This window comes from Malus domestica, chromosome 15, assembly GCF_042453785.1.
Source record: "Malus domestica chromosome 15, GDT2T_hap1".
Classification (NCBI taxonomy): Eukaryota; Viridiplantae; Streptophyta; class Magnoliopsida; order Rosales; family Rosaceae; genus Malus; species Malus domestica.
In genome coordinates, this window is record NC_091675.1 from 17357412 (window position 1) to 17377089 (window position 19678).

At 36.8% G+C, this 19678-nt stretch overlaps 3 protein-coding genes across 4 annotated transcripts; 1 reads left to right on the forward strand and 2 right to left on the reverse strand.

Annotated features, from left to right (window-relative positions):
* Positions 1-683: 683 nt before the first annotated feature.
* LOC108169528 (protein CTR9 homolog) lies at positions 684-1480 on the forward strand. The gene is made up of 2 exons (XM_029094754.2): positions 684-988; positions 1186-1480. The coding sequence occupies exons 1-2, from the start codon at positions 818-820 to the stop codon at positions 1345-1347; spliced, it is 333 nt and encodes a 110-aa protein (XP_028950587.1). The 5' UTR covers positions 684-817; the 3' UTR covers positions 1348-1480.
* A 2668-nt stretch (positions 1481-4148) lies between these two features.
* On the reverse strand, positions 4149-6963 carry LOC103406828 (growth-regulating factor 1-like). 2 transcript variants are annotated; one of them, XM_029095147.2, is made up of 4 exons: positions 6301-6963; positions 5668-6124; positions 4739-5184; positions 4149-4339 (listed from the first exon to the last, which is right to left on the reverse strand). In XM_029095147.2, exons 1-4 carry the CDS (start codon positions 6497-6499, stop codon positions 4332-4334), a joined length of 1110 nt encoding a protein of 369 aa, XP_028950980.1. In that variant the 5' UTR covers positions 6500-6963; the 3' UTR covers positions 4149-4331. The 2 variants fall into 2 exon arrangements, with proteins under 2 accessions (XP_028950980.1, XP_028950979.1); XM_029095146.2 differs by having other exon boundaries at positions 4739-5190; positions 6301-6881.
* Positions 6964-10974: 4011 nt separating this feature from the next.
* Positions 10975-18572, reverse strand: LOC114821468 (uncharacterized). Its single transcript, XM_029093646.2, has 19 exons — positions 18236-18572; positions 17344-17666; positions 16905-17081; positions 16727-16810; positions 16554-16613; positions 16079-16123; positions 15356-15555; positions 14515-14982; positions 14273-14396; positions 13974-14171; positions 13770-13859; positions 13576-13638; positions 13402-13476; positions 13259-13309; positions 12869-12943; positions 12216-12350; positions 12021-12128; positions 11579-11644; positions 10975-11269 (listed from the first exon to the last, which is right to left on the reverse strand). Exons 2-19 carry the CDS (start codon positions 17647-17649, stop codon positions 11201-11203), a joined length of 2394 nt encoding a protein of 797 aa, XP_028949479.1. The 5' UTR covers positions 17650-17666; positions 18236-18572; the 3' UTR covers positions 10975-11200.
* Between the last annotated feature and the right edge of the window lie 1106 nt (positions 18573-19678).

The window sequence follows — 19678 nt, forward strand, 5'->3', positions numbered from 1 at the left end:
TTCTCAGCTTCACTTCATTTTGTTGTCAGTCTGTTTTTCGTTTCAGTGATTCAAGTCTGTGTTGGAACTAAATTATGTTCGTTTTCTGTAATTGTATGTTTAGTTAGTCTATATCTATATCTCATCAAAATATGTATCAATATTTCAGGTGTGGGCAACAGTTGCAGAGCTAGAAAATGCTGTTCGTTTATTCAGACAGTTGTCTGCTGCTTCCAGCCTTCACATCCATGGATTTGATGAGAAAAAAATTGATACCCATGTTGAGTATTGTAGTCGCTTGATGCTGCGAGAGTTCACTTCAAAGCAGCTGAGCATGAGGAGCAGAAGATCAAGCACAAACAAGAAGTTGCTCGTCAAATGGCATTGGCTGAGGAGGCCCGTCGTAAGGCTGAGGAACAGAGGAAATTCCAGGTTTGGTATTCGAAAGTTGCTTCACTCTGTGTACAACTTTGGTTATAGTTGTATACATTTGTATGCGTTTACATCATAATCATATATATATATTTTTTGTCTCACATAATCATATATGCATTCATGCTTTCGTGTAACAGTTGGAGAGAAGAATGCAAGAGGATGAACTAAAGCGTGTGAGACACAGGAGGAGCAATTTGCACGCATAAAGGTGAGGATAAGAATTTCATCGTGCTGATTCTCAGAACTTTGGGCATCTTCAGGAGCAATGGAAGAGCAGTACACCAGGTTCTAAGCGAAGGGAAAGGTCAGAAATGGACGATGAGAGGGCAGGCATAGTGAAAAGAGACGAAGAAAGGGTGGCAAGAGGAGAAAGAAGGACAAGCACTCAACATCACGCTATGAAATGGAGGGAGCAGAAGCTGAGATGATGGATGATCAGGAAGAACCGGAAGATGAAGATGCCAACATGAATTACGGGGAGCCCACGGGTCAGATGAATGAGCAGGATGATGAAGAGAATGTTCAAGATCCTCTCGCAGCGGCTGGGCTTGAAGATTCTGACGCTGACGAGGAGGTAGTAAATTATCTCTATAAATCCAAGGATACTAACTTATCAATTTTGTCACCACATGACATGGACTCAAAATATTTAGACCGGATGTCGTGGTGCCTCGGCATCAATGAAGTTTTTATGGAGTGATTGTTGAAATTGTTCTGCCCAGTAAAAAATTCCTTGCTGCTGGCCATAACGTATTCACCTTTATGTTCCAGGCTGCACAATCCACAGCTCGACGAAGGCGGGCATTTTCAGAATCTGGTGATGATGAGCAACCAGAGCAACAACCGGAGTCCAGTCCTGTCAGAGAGAATTCTGCCGAGTTACAGAGTGACGGAGAAGGAAGAGAAGGTAGCACCGTGGCAGTGATAAGCTGAATGGAGACACCGATCTTAACGATGAGGATTAAGATCCCTTCATTATGTTGAGCTCTACAAGATCAGCGGTAAATATGTCTTAAATTTTGAACAAATAATAATCTTTAAATTAAGGCATTGACCAATTCACTGAGGATCACTACATTGTTTATAGTTTCATTTTGTGATCCCCATTAGTTTTGACAATTTTTTGCATTAGTATTTTGTATTTCAGAAAAAAAATAAAATTAAAAAAAATTAAAATTCTAATAGAAGCTTCGTTTAAGGAACTTTAAGGAATAGCTACTGTTTATTTTAACGAAAAATCACATTTTTACACTAAAAAGTCAATCTTAATACTATTCACATTACTCTTTATTTTATCCTTATCGTTAGAACTCAAAGTTTTCATTTTTATTAATTTTCCTCTTCGTTTATTCATTCGTCGTGCTTGGCTCAACACCTTCATTTCGTATCCATTGCTGTAGATGTAGATTCTGAGTTTTATTCTGTAAGTCGAAACGTTGTGCGGGGTGAATGTATATGCACCCAGAATGCATGGCGAAACAGCAACTTACTGGCGGGACCGAACTTTCTTAGTTAGACAGTTGATGTGCCAGTGCTTCGTTTTTCTGTTGGTCGTCCTGTTGGCAATTGTCAGTCGTCGATAGAGATGCATTGTGGTTCAGCAGGACCGCCGTGCATCTGTGATGGGTTGATTTCTCCTTAAGTTGAAACGACAGTGCATAAGCTGAGAGCTTTCTGCTTTCTGTTCTTTCCGAAACTGAGGTATTTGATGGACAAAACAAAACCCACTCAGATTCTGTGACATGCGAGGATTGAGACGTGAGAGTGCACATCACATCTAACTTCTCTGAATGTGCTGAAATCTGAAAGCACTTCCATCTGAAAAGCACTTCTCTGAAAAGCACTTATACCTATCCACAGATCCACTCACTCAACACTGGCTTCTGCACCATTCAGATTACATAGTGTTGCTTCTGCTTAAAGCTTCCTCTCCTGCCTCGTTTCTATGACTAAACAACTTTCACGCCCATGCATTCTTTTTTCTGGTCCTGCAGGTTTAACTTTTAACAACTAACTTTAGCTCCAAGAAAGCACTACAATATCGAAAGGGTCCATTCCCACCTTTTTTTCCCCTTTTCTCTGCTATTTCATCGCATGCTAGTGATTTTCACGATCTCTTTTAGCCTTTGTAAAATATTCATTTTTTAGTGCAAACGGCCCAAATTGCTATCCATCTTCGGTACCCAGTGAAGAGGATTTTCTGCACGTGCCTAATTTTGTAGAATCATTAGTTAGAGTTAATTGTAAATTATGATTTAAATGCTTGGGATCCAACATAAATATTCTATTTAATACCTGAAGAATTGGCAGCTAGCTCTTTTGTATGAAGCAGCAGAGTGGTTGGCATCTTTTGAAAGCTTTTTTTTGGACTAAATTTTTGTGTAATTTTATAAAAACACTTGTGTATCTGCATTGTCCAATTCACCAAAATATTATATCTCCGTAAATCTACTGTCTGTCATATTTATACTTTTTAAAGGAAAGATATTACTGGTGCACGTGCATCTCTTCCTTTTACCCTTTGTTGTTTTCCTTTTTCTGGTTTCTTTTACCCATAAATATCTGAATATATGGAAATACAAAGGTAAAAAAGAGCAGGAAGACTGTAAAAAGAGCTAATTTAAATGCAGGGCAGTGCTATCCACACACTTATTTTTATTTCTCATATACTTCTCTCAATTTTCGATCATCGCATCGAATGAATTAAAGGATATCAACAAACAAATTAACAAGGTGTGAGAGGTAACAAAGGGGTGTGTGGATAGCACTACCTTAAATGTAAAGGATTAGTTTCTTAAATCTGCAAATCTCAGTGTTGCACGATTGGAAATTTAACACTTGTTAAACTGTAATTTTTCTGAAACGAGTGATTGCGAAGCCAACTGTTTTTCATTTAACTCCTAAGGAATGAGGAAAACTTATGGACACTCAAACCAAATCATTAGTAGGTCAACTCTCACAAAAGCATGGAACCTCATGTATTTTAGTCATATTCAATTACATGTTGGTCACACCAGGTGCAAGCGTGTCAGGAAGCCTTACTAAAGTTTCCTTTTGAAGGAGGAGGAGGCACATCCATGGTCCTGAGGAGTCTTTTTTCGGCTAGCTCTCAAGAAAGGAGAATAGTTTGTGTAGAAGCACCCAGACCGCGTATTTGTAAAACAGCTGTCACCAAAGTATGAGACCCTATGTATTTTGATTTAAGTCGACTCCATTTCCGCATTGATCCGCCTCTCTCATAGTTTTGCCATAGCGAAGAAGGAAAAGCCATTGTGATAGGAGTCGGATTCTCTATCTCCCCTCACGTGTTCTACTTTCATTTTGGCCGTCCAAAAACACAGAAAGGGGAGAGAGAGAGAGAGAGATCCAAAGTACAGTGGCTGGTGGATGTATTTATGAGGGTGATGAATGCTTGTAGCCTTAGGTTTAGAGATTTCCAAGGAAGGATTGGAGTTTACTCTTATGCCAACAGAACCTGGGTTGAACTGTGGAAGCTCAGAGTCTCAGAGTCAGCACTGACAAATATTTTAGCCAAAATCTTGGGTCCATTTGGGTCCCCTCCTCAATTACGTCTTCAAACAACTCAAAACATCAAAAATATTGTCCCCAAAAAATAAATAAACCAGATTTGGGCTGACTCATTTGGAACTATTTATGGTGAAGAACAGGACATCAACCAGGATTGTCAGAGAGAGACATAGGAACCTTCATTTAGAAGTTAGAACGCAATAATCTGATTCAACGACATTCAGACGTAATATTAAATTAAAATAAAATGATTAAAAATAAATACTCCAATACTAATTAGACATTGCATTACATACACACACACACTAAAAAGAAAAAATAAAATAAAATAGTGACACCCTGCAAGCACAGTTTTGGCCTTTGATTCAGAAAACCAGCACTGGAAAAACTCAGTCATCTGCAAAAAACCAAAAACATATGGAACTTATTAGACAAAGATCTCAACTGGATCTGAATAATTATAGACACTGTATTGGCTAATTAACCGACATGACCGTAGCTACGTTAGCTAAAGCTGCTGCACCCCAATTTGAATCTCTTTCCGTAGTTTGAATTAAAGAAAAAGTAATGAAAAAAAACCTGAAAACTTTAAGTTTTAATAATAAAGACAAAATAAAAGTTAAAATAAATAGTACCAAGTTTGATCTTTTAGTGTAAAAATATGATTTTTTGTTAAAGTGAACAATACCGCGGATTTTTCGTTAAGAGTCTCTTGAATTAATTTAAGGGCTTAGGGTAAATATTTGCTTGTATCATAAACAAACTCAGAAGTAAATGCATTTGTAAGTCAGCTTACTATTATGATGTCTTGAGGTGAAGACGGGGAAGTCATGACCAGAGGTAGGAATGGAGATTGAGAGCCTGGTGGTGGAAACCGATCCGCTGTTCGATGATTTATCATCCAAATCGAGCCACGAATCTTTATCTTTAGGGGGCCATTCATCGAAGAATCGATGAACGGTCTTCTGGGATCCTTCATTTCGGTCCATAGCGTAGTAATGCTGCTGCTGCTGATGATGATCTTGCTTTTGATGTTTGATGCTCCGAAGCTGCTGATCCTGCTGATCACTCTGAAAAGCAGAGCAGCTTCTCTGTTTCGACGACGAAGAAGTACTAATTGTGAGCGGTGTGAACTGCCACGAATCGTCCATGGATGAAGAGCCAGAGAAGCCTCTCACTGTGCCTGAAGGCTCTGAGAAGAATGCATGTTCATCCACCTCCTCCTTCATCCCATAAGCATACCTGTTTCTTCTCAAACCAATAACAACAAAAACACAACTACAATCAACAACTTTTTCTTGCCATCACGATATTTTAAACTACTCTAATTTGCAAAGAGGGCAAACAAGCTCAAGAGTCTAAAGAACGAACACAGTGCTCTGACCAGCTAATCTAAACACAAGAACCGGCATAAACCAAAGACAGGCACATTGCTCTGGCCAACCGGCATAAACACACAAAGGGCACACCGCCTGGCCAACCGGCTTAAACCAAATTCGCCTACATTGCCATGGTCAACCGGCCTAAACCCACGAGCAATAAATAAGGACAGACACACTGAAATGACCAACTGACTTAAACTTAGGACGTGCACACTACTCTAGCCAACCGGCATAAGGGCCGGGTAAGCAGCGAGGACAAACACACCTCCCTTAACTGCCCTAAAATGCTCAAAACAGATGCAGGCAAATAAGTAGCATAATTTTGTGTTTGGGACGGACAAACCTGTATTCTGAGCTGGGTTGGGGATAAGAACCAGAGTCCAAAAACAAGGAGGTAGTGTTTCTCTCTTGATGTGGGAATCCAATTCCAGGAGGCCTTGAAGAAGGTGAGTGATGATGATAGAGGAAAGGGTAAGGGTGGGAATCAGAGGAGGAGAGAGAAGAGAGCGATGAGGAAAGGGAATGAAAAGCTGCAGGACTTGGAGAAGCAGAACAAGCGTTGATTTTGGTGGTACTTGTTGAAGTGTTTGATGACTTTGGTGTTGAAATTGGTGGTGTTTTGAGAACTTCCACAGGCTTTCTTGAACGGTTTTTCCCTCTGTGCATGTGCCTCTCGCAGTATTTCGAATCCAGAAACGCCTCTTTTGAGCACCTCCATTTTTTCCCATCTGTTCTTCTGCACCTTCCTGGCTCTGGGTCTATTTTTCTTCCTAATCCCATCTGGAAACAGTTCCATCCAACTGCAAGAAAAAACCCACAACTCAAAACTTCCAAGTTCCATTCTTTTCACAAAACCCACAAATATTATGCACTCAAAACTTCAAAGTTCCATTTCTTTTACAAAACCCAGAAATAATATGCACTCAAAAGTATAAAGTTCCCTTCATTTTAGATTGAGAGAGGGATAGAAGCTTACTGTGAGGAGGGTGGTGAGAGAAGATCTTTGGAGGGAGAGGGGAGTCCAAGCTGCAGGAGCTTCTTTTGAGGGAGAAGAGGAGATCAGGAGGGATGGAGATTCCAGAAACCATGTACTTGTAGATAAGAGCTTGGTGCTCAAGCTCCTGCCACTGAGATGGAGTGAAAGGAAACCTGCCGCTTCTTCCAGTGCTACTCATACTATTTTTTAATTATTTCCCAAATCAGAAGGAAGGAAGGAAGAGAAAGCAGAAAACCAGAAACTTGGTTTTCAAAGAAACCAAAGACAGAGAGAAAAAAAAGATGAAACCTGAGACTGCTAATAGGTATATTTATTTTCAGATTTCAGAGTGCAGAAACAAAGAAGAGAGAAGGGTTAGAGAGATAGAGAGGGAGAGGAGAGAGAGGAGAGTTGCTAATAGGTATATTTATTTTCAGGGACCATTTAGCTGCAGAATCTTCTGTACATGGATAAAACTAATGGTTCTGATTACGGTACTGCTGCTGCTGCCTCTGCTGCTTGCCATTGCCATTTCCCCACCTCCCCTCTCTCTCCTCTCTCTCTGACTCTGCAAATATTATGACTGCACCTCTGTTGCTACTGACTCTGCATCTAAGCTGCTGCAGCTGTGGCAGCTCTTGTCTCTGACAACTCTACGGAAATGCATAAACTAAAGCCAAGTGAATATGTAAACAAATCAATATTATTAGTACAAAAATCATTATTATTAGTACAAAAATCATGTTTTCTTCACAATTATTTTTTCTTTCTTTTGCATTCCTGTTTATTTATTATTTTTATTTATTCAGTTTAAAAGCTAAAATTAATAGGAAAACTAATGAAAATGGCTTGAAAACTTTGAGTTTTAATGATAAGAACAAAATAAAGGGTAAAATGAATAGTACCAGGATTGACTTTTTAGTGTAAAAATGTGGTTTTTCGTTAAAGTGAACAGTACCAGAAGCTTTTCGTTAAAGTTCTCAAAATTAATAGACGAAGAAAACAAGTTGTTAATTACTTGCATCTTTAGAAAAAAGAAATAATTTTTATTACAAGCAATATTATATGTCACTATTTATACTATAAAAAAGGAGTATGTTTGAATTCAGGATGAAATAAATTGAAAAGAAAGATACTAACTACTAAAATAATCCACCTGTGCCCGAGAAATGAACATTCTTCATTCAAGCATACTGTAGTTTCACATACCAAGAAGTAATTCGTTAAAGAAACTGAAAAATCTCAACGCACACGTTAAGATGCGAGTAGCAAAGTATTTTCCTTAATATGATTATCTCTAGAGAGAGAGAGAGAGAGAGAGAGAGTTGGTGTGTGCATGTCCGGGTGGTCAGATCAGAGATTGTACGGTGTTGTTGGGGCTTTTACTGCAGCTACTAACCCTTTTACTTTTATTTTCTTCTGTTCCTTTACCTCAGAGAGAGTCAGAGTCGGAGAGACCCACTTACAATCTGGCCATTCTCTATTTCGGAAATTTAGAAAAACCCCAGTGATTCAGATTTCAGAGCGGCAGGACCGCTTCTGGCTTCTGATTTCTCTCATCAAACACACCATCACCTCACCTCACTTTACTTATTACCCCCTTCTTTCTTCTTTCTTCTTTCTTTCTTTTTTTCTTTTTCTTTTCTTCAATTTTATTGTGATATTTTTTATAGTTTTATGCTTTTGCTTTTGTTTCAAACACACCATCACCTCACCTTGTTTTTTTTTTTTCGAAGTTTTAACGAAAAATCTACAGTACTGTTCATTTTAAAGAAAAATCACATTTTTACGTTAAAAAGTCAAACCTGATACTATTCATTTTACCCTTTATTTTGTCATTATCGTTAAAACTCAAAACTTTCAAGTTATTTTCATTATTTTTATTTTTTTTGGACAACTTCAGTCATTTACTTATTTTTTGGCTGAAATACCAAGTTTTCAATAAATGGGGTTTTCAGGCATATGGCAGACCCATGATACAAGTAGCAGGACATTGTATACAGACTAAATATTAACACCTATTTTTATTTTATTTTTTTATTGTAGGAAGAAAATAAGAAATGAAACTCATTTTTTATAAAAAAAAATAAATAAATGTATGACCTTACCCAAACCCAAAGGATGGCATACCACTAACATGCAATATCAATTTTTTATTTTTCCTTTCTTTTTATTTTTATTTTTTTGTAAAGCGATAGGTTTGTTAGATTAAAAAGCTGACAGAGTTCAAATTCACACCTGAATGTAAGGGCAACACTCCTCATCACAACTGTATAGTAGAGCCACTTGCTATTTATTTTTATTTTCTGAACTCTGAATTGGTGCAAGGATTCCCGTCGTGCAGGAGTGGGCTGGGTGGGGAGAGACTTTGCCGGGGTGCTCCAAGCTGCGGGCGGCACCGGTACTATGCTCTGTCAAAGCGCTGCTGCGGCCGAAGCCATAGCGATACGCTCAGCGTTGTCGGCTTGTATTAATCACGGATTCAATCATGTAATTGTCGAATCTGATGTTCAGAAGATCATTCAAATGATCAGGAAAGAAGTGTCTGAAGACTTTAATTTGGACTGTGTTCTTGGCGATATCAAGATACTAGCACGAATGTTGACGTCGGTTACGTTTGCGTTTGTGCCTAGGGAGAGCAATCAGGCTGCTCACTTGGTGGCTAAGTATGTGCTAAAGGAAGGTCGTGATTTCACCTGGGATAATATTGGCCCAGCTTTTTTGTTTAATACTCTTGCTCAAGATGTAAACCTTTTGATTCGCCTTTAATATATGTTATCCTTTGAAAAAAAAAAAAAAAAAAAAAAAAACTCTGAATTGGTCTCTCCATACAGGTTACTGTCCAACCCAATGAAACTGTGGAGCATGCAAGTTGAGAGATGATGACTCTTTAACAGTAGACGACTGATTCTCTGATTACATCACCAAGAGACCCATGGCTATATACAAATTGGTGAAAGTATTTCCTTTTTTCTTCTTATGGTTATTAGTTACAGTTTTGCTTGGGGTTTTAAAACCATATATTGAGTTCTGAAACAAGAAGAAATAATTTTCAAACTCCGTTTTCACTTTCCTCACTTGTTATTATGTTTGATTCTCCCATATTTATTCGATCTAACAACTAAAAAGAAGACTGCAGAAATCATCTCTCTTGAAACAAGTCTTGCTTCAAAAATAGAAGTCATCAAGTGCATATGACATATGCTATAGAAGACGGACTCACCTACACTTGAGATTTTCCTATGACGATATCTAAGTCAATAACACATTGTTAAGAATGTAACTTTTTTCACATAATAGTACGATAACATTTTGAGACATTGCCACACTGGCGTCCCATCCCAAGTATAAGTCCTCAAGCTTGGTATAAAAGTTAAAGTGAGAAAAAAAAAACCATGTATCAAGTTCCCATGAAACTACCCGTGTTGTACGTTTGGAAGTAGCAATATGTACTGAATGTAGTACGCACTGTCTGGCACTGTTCCTGTCTCTCCTGGCAGGCTAAACACACATGCATTTTCTACTGTGGGCAGACCACAATTACGGATTTGGATCCCATCCGGATCCAAATTGTGAAAATCTTAGAAATTATCATATCTTAACCATTTTATCGTATATCGTGCGATCAGAAATCATTTGATATTTTTTATTTAAACCATCTTTAATGGTTGGGTTAAAAGCCAAATATTTTAGCCCGAAGAATTTAGCTTTTAGCCTAGAAACAGTTTTTCTGCTTCAACCGTTCTAGCCTAAAATTTTAGCCCGGAATTATTAAAGAATGAACTTAAGCTATTTTTTTGTTAAATTAAATTTTAAAAAAAATAAATAAATATGTAGACTATCGTAAATTAAATTTATGAACATTTTAATTTAAAAAAAATATAAATTTCAATAAATATTGAAAATTTTAAATTTTAATTTCTGATCTAAATTTCGGAAGAAATATGACCTTGGTTTAGCATTTAGCATTTAGCCCAAATTTTCTTCTTGGGTTGGAGCGGGTTTGGAGGGAAATTTTGAGGGGTAATTTTGTGGGGTAATTTGGCTTTTAGCCTACCATTGGAGTTGGTCTTAAAATTAAACACAAATAGTAACTGAAGAAAATTGACCTCGCAATGTACGATGAACGACTAGAATGTGAGAATCCCTAGATCCCACAAAGAGGATCCTCATCCCACAATTACACCTTTTTCTTCACTTCTCTTCAAAGTAAATATTATGATATTTTAACGACGACTGTTACAGCATCCAGAAGTAATATAGGCAAAAAGTACTTCCACTCGTAAGCGCATCTGCTAAAAACCTAGAAGTTAAATCAATCTAAAGCACAACAAAATTTTACAAAATCCTATCGCTTTTGGGAAAAGTATTTACCATTATTTCTGCTCGTAAGTGCATCTACTAGAATCCATTTCACTAGAAGCACAAGAAAATTGTACCAAGCTCAAGTGTTTTTGGATTATCCAAAAGCACCAAAAGCACTTTCAGCCATTCCAAATGCAGGGCCGAACATGTAGTTAGCACGCTAATTGATATGTACCCAAAACCAGAATTACAGCATCCAATTAAGGGTCTCAATAATCAACAACTCAAATAAGTAAACCAACGGAAAATCTCACTACTGGTGGAGGTAAATAAATAAACAAAATTACTATTTACAACTAGAGCGGGATATACTAGAATTTTTTGTTTAGTTCTTTCATATGTTGAAATACAGATTCGTCATGATACATTATGCAGCAAAGCAGGCAACCTTTTCATCCGGAGAAGCGAAGCTCCGTTCAAGAAGCAACGATTGAATTCATGAATTACGGAACTTATAATTTTACATTACTGAACTTACGTTCAGGTTCACAGCACAAAAATATAACTCAAGGCCTGACCTCGCATGGCGGCGGCACTATTCCTTCTGGAAGAAAGAGAGAACGAGATCCGTATGTACAGAAAACATTTGTGTGTCCACAAAAAGCTGCATGGCATTTAGGGAGGAAAAAGGATACATCAGTGTGCTTTCAGCTTTATACAATACAACTCAAAAGAGCACCCAGAGTAAGCATTGAAGAAAGATTACAAGCCACTTTCAGAAATAAAGTAAAAGGGTGGTTAAGAATTAAGATTTATCTTGAATAAATTGATTACAATATACAAACACAGAACACCGAAACGAACATTAACCATTCTTGACCGAGGTCACGCCTCTTTCAGAGCTTAGATTTGTGTTTTCTTTGACAATTTTACCACTCACATAGACAAAAGAAAATTATCTCAAGGAACGCACCTTCATAAATGGTCGATCACGACTAGGGAATGAGTCGATGAAACTCTCCTTCAGAAGTAATGATACCTAATTGGAGGGAAATCAGTGTCAGATCTGTAGGACTATGAACGTGCATCCACATATGAATGTTAACTAGATCTTACAAGCTAGGAATTTCCACATTCAAACAAAATTGACCATTTGATCTGCACCATTATCATAAAAACTGAAGAGCCAAATGAATGGATATAATGATGCATTACGCTGACGTTCCACATATTTGACATGTCGACAGAACTTAGTCCATGCATATATATATATATATATATATATATAATTATGTATTTTTCGGGAAAATTATCTTTTAAAGTACTAATCATTACAAAGAAGGTGAAAGAAAAATAATAATCCTCTAAAGGCACTTGAGTCCTTAAAAGCTGTCATTGTTGGCCAACAAACTGACCTTATCATCATTGGACTGTACGTTAGTAATTGTATGTGAACGGAGGTTCGAGCAAAGAGAATCCAAATAAGTTCTCAACACTCCTAGGAAACCCTTGGCAGCTACAATCTACAAGCAGCAAATAAACACATGAAAACTAAAGGTAGATGAGTAAATTTTTTTAAATCAGACACAATTGAACAAAGCATAACACACCTGTTCTTCTGTGCATTCGTACACTGGCCTTTTCCTACCCAAAAAACTCTCTCCCACAAGCTTTGCATGATAAGGACTTAAGGCTGAAAATAATTCCTTATGTTGTGGTAATTGAGGTATTGTAGGCGACTTCACCTATTACATCATGAAGTGGACGAATTTAGTATTTCTTACGAATATTTGCATTTTAATCAACATTAGTCATTAATCATACATGAGAAAAGAGAAAGTACATGACAATTGATTGAAAAAGCATGAGAAAAAGTTAAACACAAGATGTGTCAATATAAATATTTTTCCTTTCAGTTTTATGGGCAGATTGCAGATTTGCCAACCTAAGGCCAAATTGCAGATTTGTCCATGCCCTGAACCCACAAAATTATTCATGGAAAGACAATTATCTGGCACTGAAACATAATTATCTCAAAAGATGAAAGCATTCGCAACAATGTTATGCCCCTTGAGGCCCCAAAGAATGCTACGTAAGTCTCAACTAATATTCTTTTATAGTGACAAAACTATATACTAGTATTAAATCCTTGAGATCATTGCAACGAATAATGACCATACAACTGAATTTAAGGTACAACTTATATGAGCCTTTTATGCATGTTCCACGAGTAGAAAAATACAATTGCTTAAAAACAACAAACCTGGTTCTTGTTGGCGTCAACTACAATTGTATTGGATAGTTTCGACTGTACTTCATATTTGTTCTTCACACCAACCTACAGAAGAAATATGTTTAATAACCAATCAAAGTTAGATACGTTACTAAGGCTAACTAGAAAAAGTAAAAAGATGGCTTAGTTAGTGCAACGGGTTTAACAGTGATGTGTGTGTTCGGGGTTTTTGCTTGGTGGGGAAGGGGCACTACTGTTTTATATTTGTTATATTACTTGAAGAAGACAAAACAGAGGTTTTCCTTCCAAAAATAATTTGAGAAAATGATGGATCCAGATAGACCAACAAATACAAATTGACAAACCATAGGCCTCTTCCCTCAAATAATATACATAACAGACAAGAACTTGAGAACTCACTATGTAAGGGACAGGTGCGTCTAAAAAGTCCAGCATGTCATTTGGTAAAACCTGGAAAGTTTATGCACATTGTTATTCACATGAAAACAGCAATGCATTTAATATATTTATAAAATAGCTTGCAGGCAGTAAGGAAACTATACCGGCATTAGAAGGCTTTGCCACTGGTAGGGGCGGATCAGAGGGATAATTGATAACACTGAGGCCGACAAGATACCCTGCACACATCAGAAAACACAGATGTAAAAAGAATACATAGATTGGATTGTTAATCTTCACCGGGCCTATAAAAACTTGGAATAATGTCTAATACGTACCAAATTGGAACAAATGATTACAATCTGCTTCTCCAACAGTGCTCCTGCAAACAATGTTAATACCTGCAAAGTATGAGGACAATCAAACCCAACGTCAGCCACGAAGCAAGCCTCTAAGAAAGTAACACAATTTGGCATTCATTCATATAAAGGTATAGTCAATATGGCATACTTATGTTGAGCCAATAACTAACATTTTCAAGTCGTAAGGAGCCACATATGCATGCAATAGCCCATACTGATAATGCAGTTGCTTCCTCCTCTACCAAGAAAGCACTTTGTGCCTGATAACAACCAACAGAAATACAATTCAAATGAACACGAATGTTATTAAGGAAAAAGATCAACTAAATTCACCACACATGAGATAAGTTCGTAAAGCTATCATCAGTCTTTACCTCAGCGAATTCCAGACTCGTATTGCACGACCTCAGATCAATGGTTGAGCCCGCAGTACGTAAAATGTTTACTTTTGGTCTATGGTATTCCAAGGGATGCAGGTGGTCCAAAGGATGAAACTTAACAGTGGTACCTCTAGCAGGGCAACATAATTGGTAGTACTCACTTATTATCTGCAATGATCCATGATTGTTTGCCTGAAAATTTGGGAAAATTTTGTCAAGAGACATTAGGTGATTCTCATTAAAAAGAGCTTCGATTCATATCTAGATCCAAGAATAAAAAGTCCTTTTTGCACCTTGGCCCATTCAAGAATATCAATGAGGTCAGAATCATCTTGGCCAGAGAAAGATGCCTCGTCCGTCTCTGTAAAATCAACATCGCTCCTAAAATTTCTGTCCTCACTAGGAGAGCCTTGAAAACTGCATAAAACACTTCCAAGTAATAAGTACAGAAGCTTAGACCTTAAAGTAGCCCATATCCTTCATAATTACCAACCACCACCACCCAAAACTTCAAAGGAAGAAGTACAATTGCTACCTGCAGGAAGAATCAGAGCTTTCATACTGATAGAAGCGCAGCAGAGGTAGGACAGCATTCGGTAATCGCCTTTCTACAGCTTGTTTGTTTGTAGAGAAGTCATCAACGTAGACCTCACAAACTTCAGCATTCACACCGCCAGGTTCTCCTTTGCAACTAACTATCTCAGTTTCAGGTTCAACTGGAACAACAACATTTCCACTAACCCTTCTCGTTGACAAGTTAAAATTCCCATCTACCATTTGATGATCTATGTGACTCCCATTTTCTGCAAATCTCCCCGATTGAGAAAACTCTGCAGTTCCATTCCGCATGTCCTCCTCAGTTCTACTGCTTAGTGATACACCATCTGAAGTTTCTTCAGTAGTATCTTCAAAATTTTCACCACTGTCATAATCCTTTGGGCTTTCTAAATCTAAAAGATCTATTCCTTGTGTTAATCGTTCCAACCTTTCCTCTGTGAAGATGCTACAGGAAAATAGCAAACATATTCAAGTTGAGTAACATAGTCAAATGGTAAAGATGATTGTCTAATCATAGGACCTATCAAAAACCAAAAGGGGGGCATATGTATTCCCGCGCATAACTATGAGCCAGTGCTAGATCTTACTTTCAAGAGTCCTTTAGCTGACAGTTTAAAATCTTTTATGTGTTGTTTAGAAGTCACATCGGTTCCACCTTATAATGAGAAAGCTACCATAATTTTTTCCTCAACGAACTCTTTCATTTGTTTTTAGATTAGTTATAGCACAACCTTCGATCTAATGCATAAATAGATAGCAGGAAACACATTTATTTTCTGCCTGAATAAGTATGAGCATCCAAAACAACAATAACACACCTGTTCAATACACCAAAATGTAACTCAAATGCTGGAACCCTTGAGAGAATGCAATAACATCTATGAGTGGTTAATATATGACGGCTCAAAGATGGGCGAGAAGGATGTTTCTCTGCAATCATGGAAAGCAATCCAGAGGGTTTTTGCACTACTTCTTCGACTAACATGCAGCATCCATACAAAGTTGAATCATCAGCAACCTACAAACCAAATATTGTACAAAATGGGTCATCAGGGAAATGAAAGAAATAATTCACATTAAAGAAAAATTGAATTCTTTAGGTTCGAGCAAAAAGAATAATTTCATGTCACATAAAGAAATTAAACTAATATAAATAACATAAAAGAAAAGGGATTATCTTCTTAAATAATGTCTGTTAACTATAACTGACAATCCATAATATCCTCTTAAACATATAAAAATCTTATCAAATTTAAGGAAAAAATTCAATCTGAGTAAATATGCTTTGCATTTTTCATAGCGATCTTCTTCTCTGTGGGCATTTATACAACTCTTAAGTAACCAGTTGTTTGAATTATGGCCAAAACAACGTTGTTTCAATTATAATTTTCCGGCAACACCACTAACGCTTCTATCCTACAGCACCACCACTAGATATTTATATGTCAAAAGGTAAATGCTGCAAAGTAGAGAAATTTTATATTGAATTGAGGAAAATCAATAACAAAAGAGTCGTGGATACATAACAGGTTATTAATTACCTGTAATCTGAATACAAAGGACAGATCGCTCCTTTTAAAATGCTCCTGAAAATAAGCATCATCATGGTCATACAAGTGTCTGAAAAGTTACATATATTTCAAATTAAGTAATAAAACAGATTCTGTGTAATAATTTTTATTAGGACATGACGAAAGACTTCTATGTAGCAACATTATACCATCCTGTTCCACTTTTAACAATTATCTTATAATTAGCAGAAACAGTTTAAAGTCCCATAGAAAGAAGAGTTGTTAAAAACATCCTAAAACCTTAGTAAACTCAATCCACAAATTTTCAAATTAATCTCATTTTCTAGTAGAAACTTGAAGACTAGCTAGTTAAAAAGCTTTTACATATGATTCTCTCCGGGAAAAGGTACGAAACCAGGTGAAGATTTATTCATAAAAAGCTAAAAGAAAGTAGCATAAGCATTAATTAACAGTAATACTATGAGAGCACAATGTAGCACAATACCTGTCCCAGAAGAATTTCATTTAACTCACTCATTGAAGGAGTTCTCTCAACAGCATGAACCTGAAGTCATTCGCAGCAGAGGGGTCAATATCAGAAAATGATTATTTCCACGGTGTCATTCACATCTGAGGTGTCAACAGGATGAGAAAAACATTGTCAAGAAAAAACCTAACCTCTACACCTCCAGGAAAGCAAAATGAAAGGAGATCCTTGTATTGTAGAGGCAGCTGCTTTTCCGGAGGATAAACAAATAACACCTAGAAGTAGAAACCCATGTTAATACCTAGCACTCAAATTACTTCCAAGCATCACTATGCAAACATATTGGCCATTTGGCAACAAAATCCCCACCTGAGGTTCGATATTGGGTTCTACACGAGAGCGATTCTGACTATTAAATCTTCCTGGACCATCACACTTTCTTCCAATGTATTGCCTTTGAAGTGCCTGAATATCACAATTAGGATGAAGCCCCATAACTACCATGCTCTCAAAAAGCCTTGTTGGCTGTTTTAAAGACTTATGATCCTGCACATGTAAATAACAGAGGTGTTACGGAATCTCTTGGATGAAATTTTGGCTTCCATATGCGAATGTATTTGGAAACTAACAATACAGAACTTGTTTTTAAGATGAAGTAACTTTTCTTTGAATTTAACCTATAAAAAAATGGAATTAATGTGGAATATAGTACGTAAATTATTTATCTTGATTCTTGATTAACCCATTACTGAATTGCATACAAATAAGTTTCATGGAAACAAACGGGTCACTTTACGAAACTGCATACCAAATACTGCAATGCCCATTGCCGCTTCTGGCTAGTCAAAACTTCTGGATTGTAAGTTCCTCGCTTCACTTCAGGAGGATGTTGGAAACCTTTTAGCACCTTTGTAACATGGCGTTGTAACCTCTGAAGTGGACTGCCACTGCCACCACCACCATCTTCGTTCGACGAGTATACAGCAGATGGCCGCGGAGAATGAGCTGCAGTAGCAGAGGCCGCTACAGCAGCAACTGCTCTTGCAACATCTTCCGTTTGCGCAAAAAACGAGGCCCCCCAACTGGGGCTACTCGTCTCTTCATCTTTATTCATACTAAGGGGCTTCCCTCCTATCAAAAAATTCAACATTGACATCAATTCACTCAAAGCCGGAAACTTTGAACTCACAGAACATAACGAAATAACAGGTACTTTATGATTCAATAGTTTTCGAGCTACAACTCTCCAAAAGATCAGTTTCTGTTGTTCCTACTTAAATCCTTAACCTTTGATGTTCACTTCAACCTTTCCGGACGATTAATTTCCAAAATTAACAATAAATTAAATAAAAACAAAAAAAAAACTTATTCTTGCTGGATTAAGCTCGTAAATCGAATTAAAAGTGCAAAATTATGCTAACGTTATTCCTCTGCCTTAAAAATCGATCAGTTAACTTTCTGCTACCAAGCTCCTTCAGTTACACAAGAGAAAGAGAAACAAAATTCACATTTTTTTGCTAAACTTGAATTTTCCAGCTCAATAAATAGGAAGAAATTGAACACAAAGTCCATGAAGTTCGAGCGTAAACAACAAATAATCATCAGTGATTAGCAAAAATTGGATAATTGGAAATTATAATCACAAAAAATGGAAACTTTAGAACCTGCGCAACAAATTAATCCGAAAATTATGAACTGACCTCTGAATCTCCTTGAAATTCAATGGAGAATTTAATAATTTCAGGGGGAGGAATCTCCGGCGGCCATGACAAAGTTTTCTTCTTCTTCTTCTTGTTCTTCTCCTCGAACGAAATGATGGAGGAGAGGACGAGGAGGAAGGTGTTAATTTAATAATCGGCTTTAAGCTAAATTAATTAGTTTTAATTGCATTTTCGGACCAAAAATGAATAGAAAACGAAGAGAAAATCGAAAAATAAAAGCATTTGACTGTTTATGTATAGTATATAGAGAGACATTTGATTTGACTGTGCGTCGAAAAATGGAGGAGGAACAAAAGAGGGACGGTCGGTAACGGCAGTAGGCAGTTGTTTGGTTTTTTTTTGGTGAACGGCAGTTGTTTGTTTGGTTCGCGTTTGCGCGCGTGACCGTGTGAAAACTCTCTCTTACTTCGGGTTGCAGGTTTGCGTTCGGTAACGGGTGCATGGGCATCCTATGAACGAGTGTCATTGACATTATCACGTGTTGTTATTAATTTATTATACTATAATACGAGTATCATATCAAACTTAGTAACTATTGAGATATGAGTGATATCCGTTTTTTCTTTAATGACACATTTTTTTATAATAAAATGATATCGTTAATGAATTAGATAGTTAGTTGTTAAAAAGAATGTATTGATCAAACTAGCACGCTTAGTGGGTTTTTTCTTTTTGTCATTGTGATATAGCGTTATATGCAGTCTGCAGACAATATTCTAACTAGAGTTGTTAAAGAGAATGAATGGATTCAACCAGCACATTTAGTGGGTTTTTCTTTTTGCCACCGCAATCTAGCATCATTTGCCTCAACGACAATGTTCTAAATGGAGTGTTAGACACATAGTGTTACAATAATACGTAATTGTCGAATTAGTTATCAAAATTTATAACATTTCACTTATAAGTTGCAAAAAAATACTACTTATAATTCATATGTTTATTTTTAATACAACGATATCTATCTAAGGGGTAAAAAAAATATAGTAACGAATTCGTTATATATGAAACTCAAATCTACCTCTCAGTTACAAGTAAAATATAATACTACTAGTCCATGTACAATGTGGTGCGTGAGTTTAATTGTGGAGTTCAATATATGCCTCATTTGGTTTCGAAAATCAAATTGGAATGGATAACCCTCAAGATATATTAAAGGTAAAGTTGACTAATAAAAAAATTAGGCCTCACGTATTAAAATTTGGTTTTTTATCCAAAATGATCCATAAGATTGGCATAACTCCTCACTTTAATTTTTGAGATTAGAAATCAATATAATTGGTCTCTGAGTTTGTCCACCATCAATCATTTTGGTCATTCCTTGAAAAATCTCTATTAAATAAGAATATAATGACCAAAATACCCTTAATTTTTATCAAATCATTTTAGCCCATTGTCTATTAAATTGATGTATATTTGTCATTT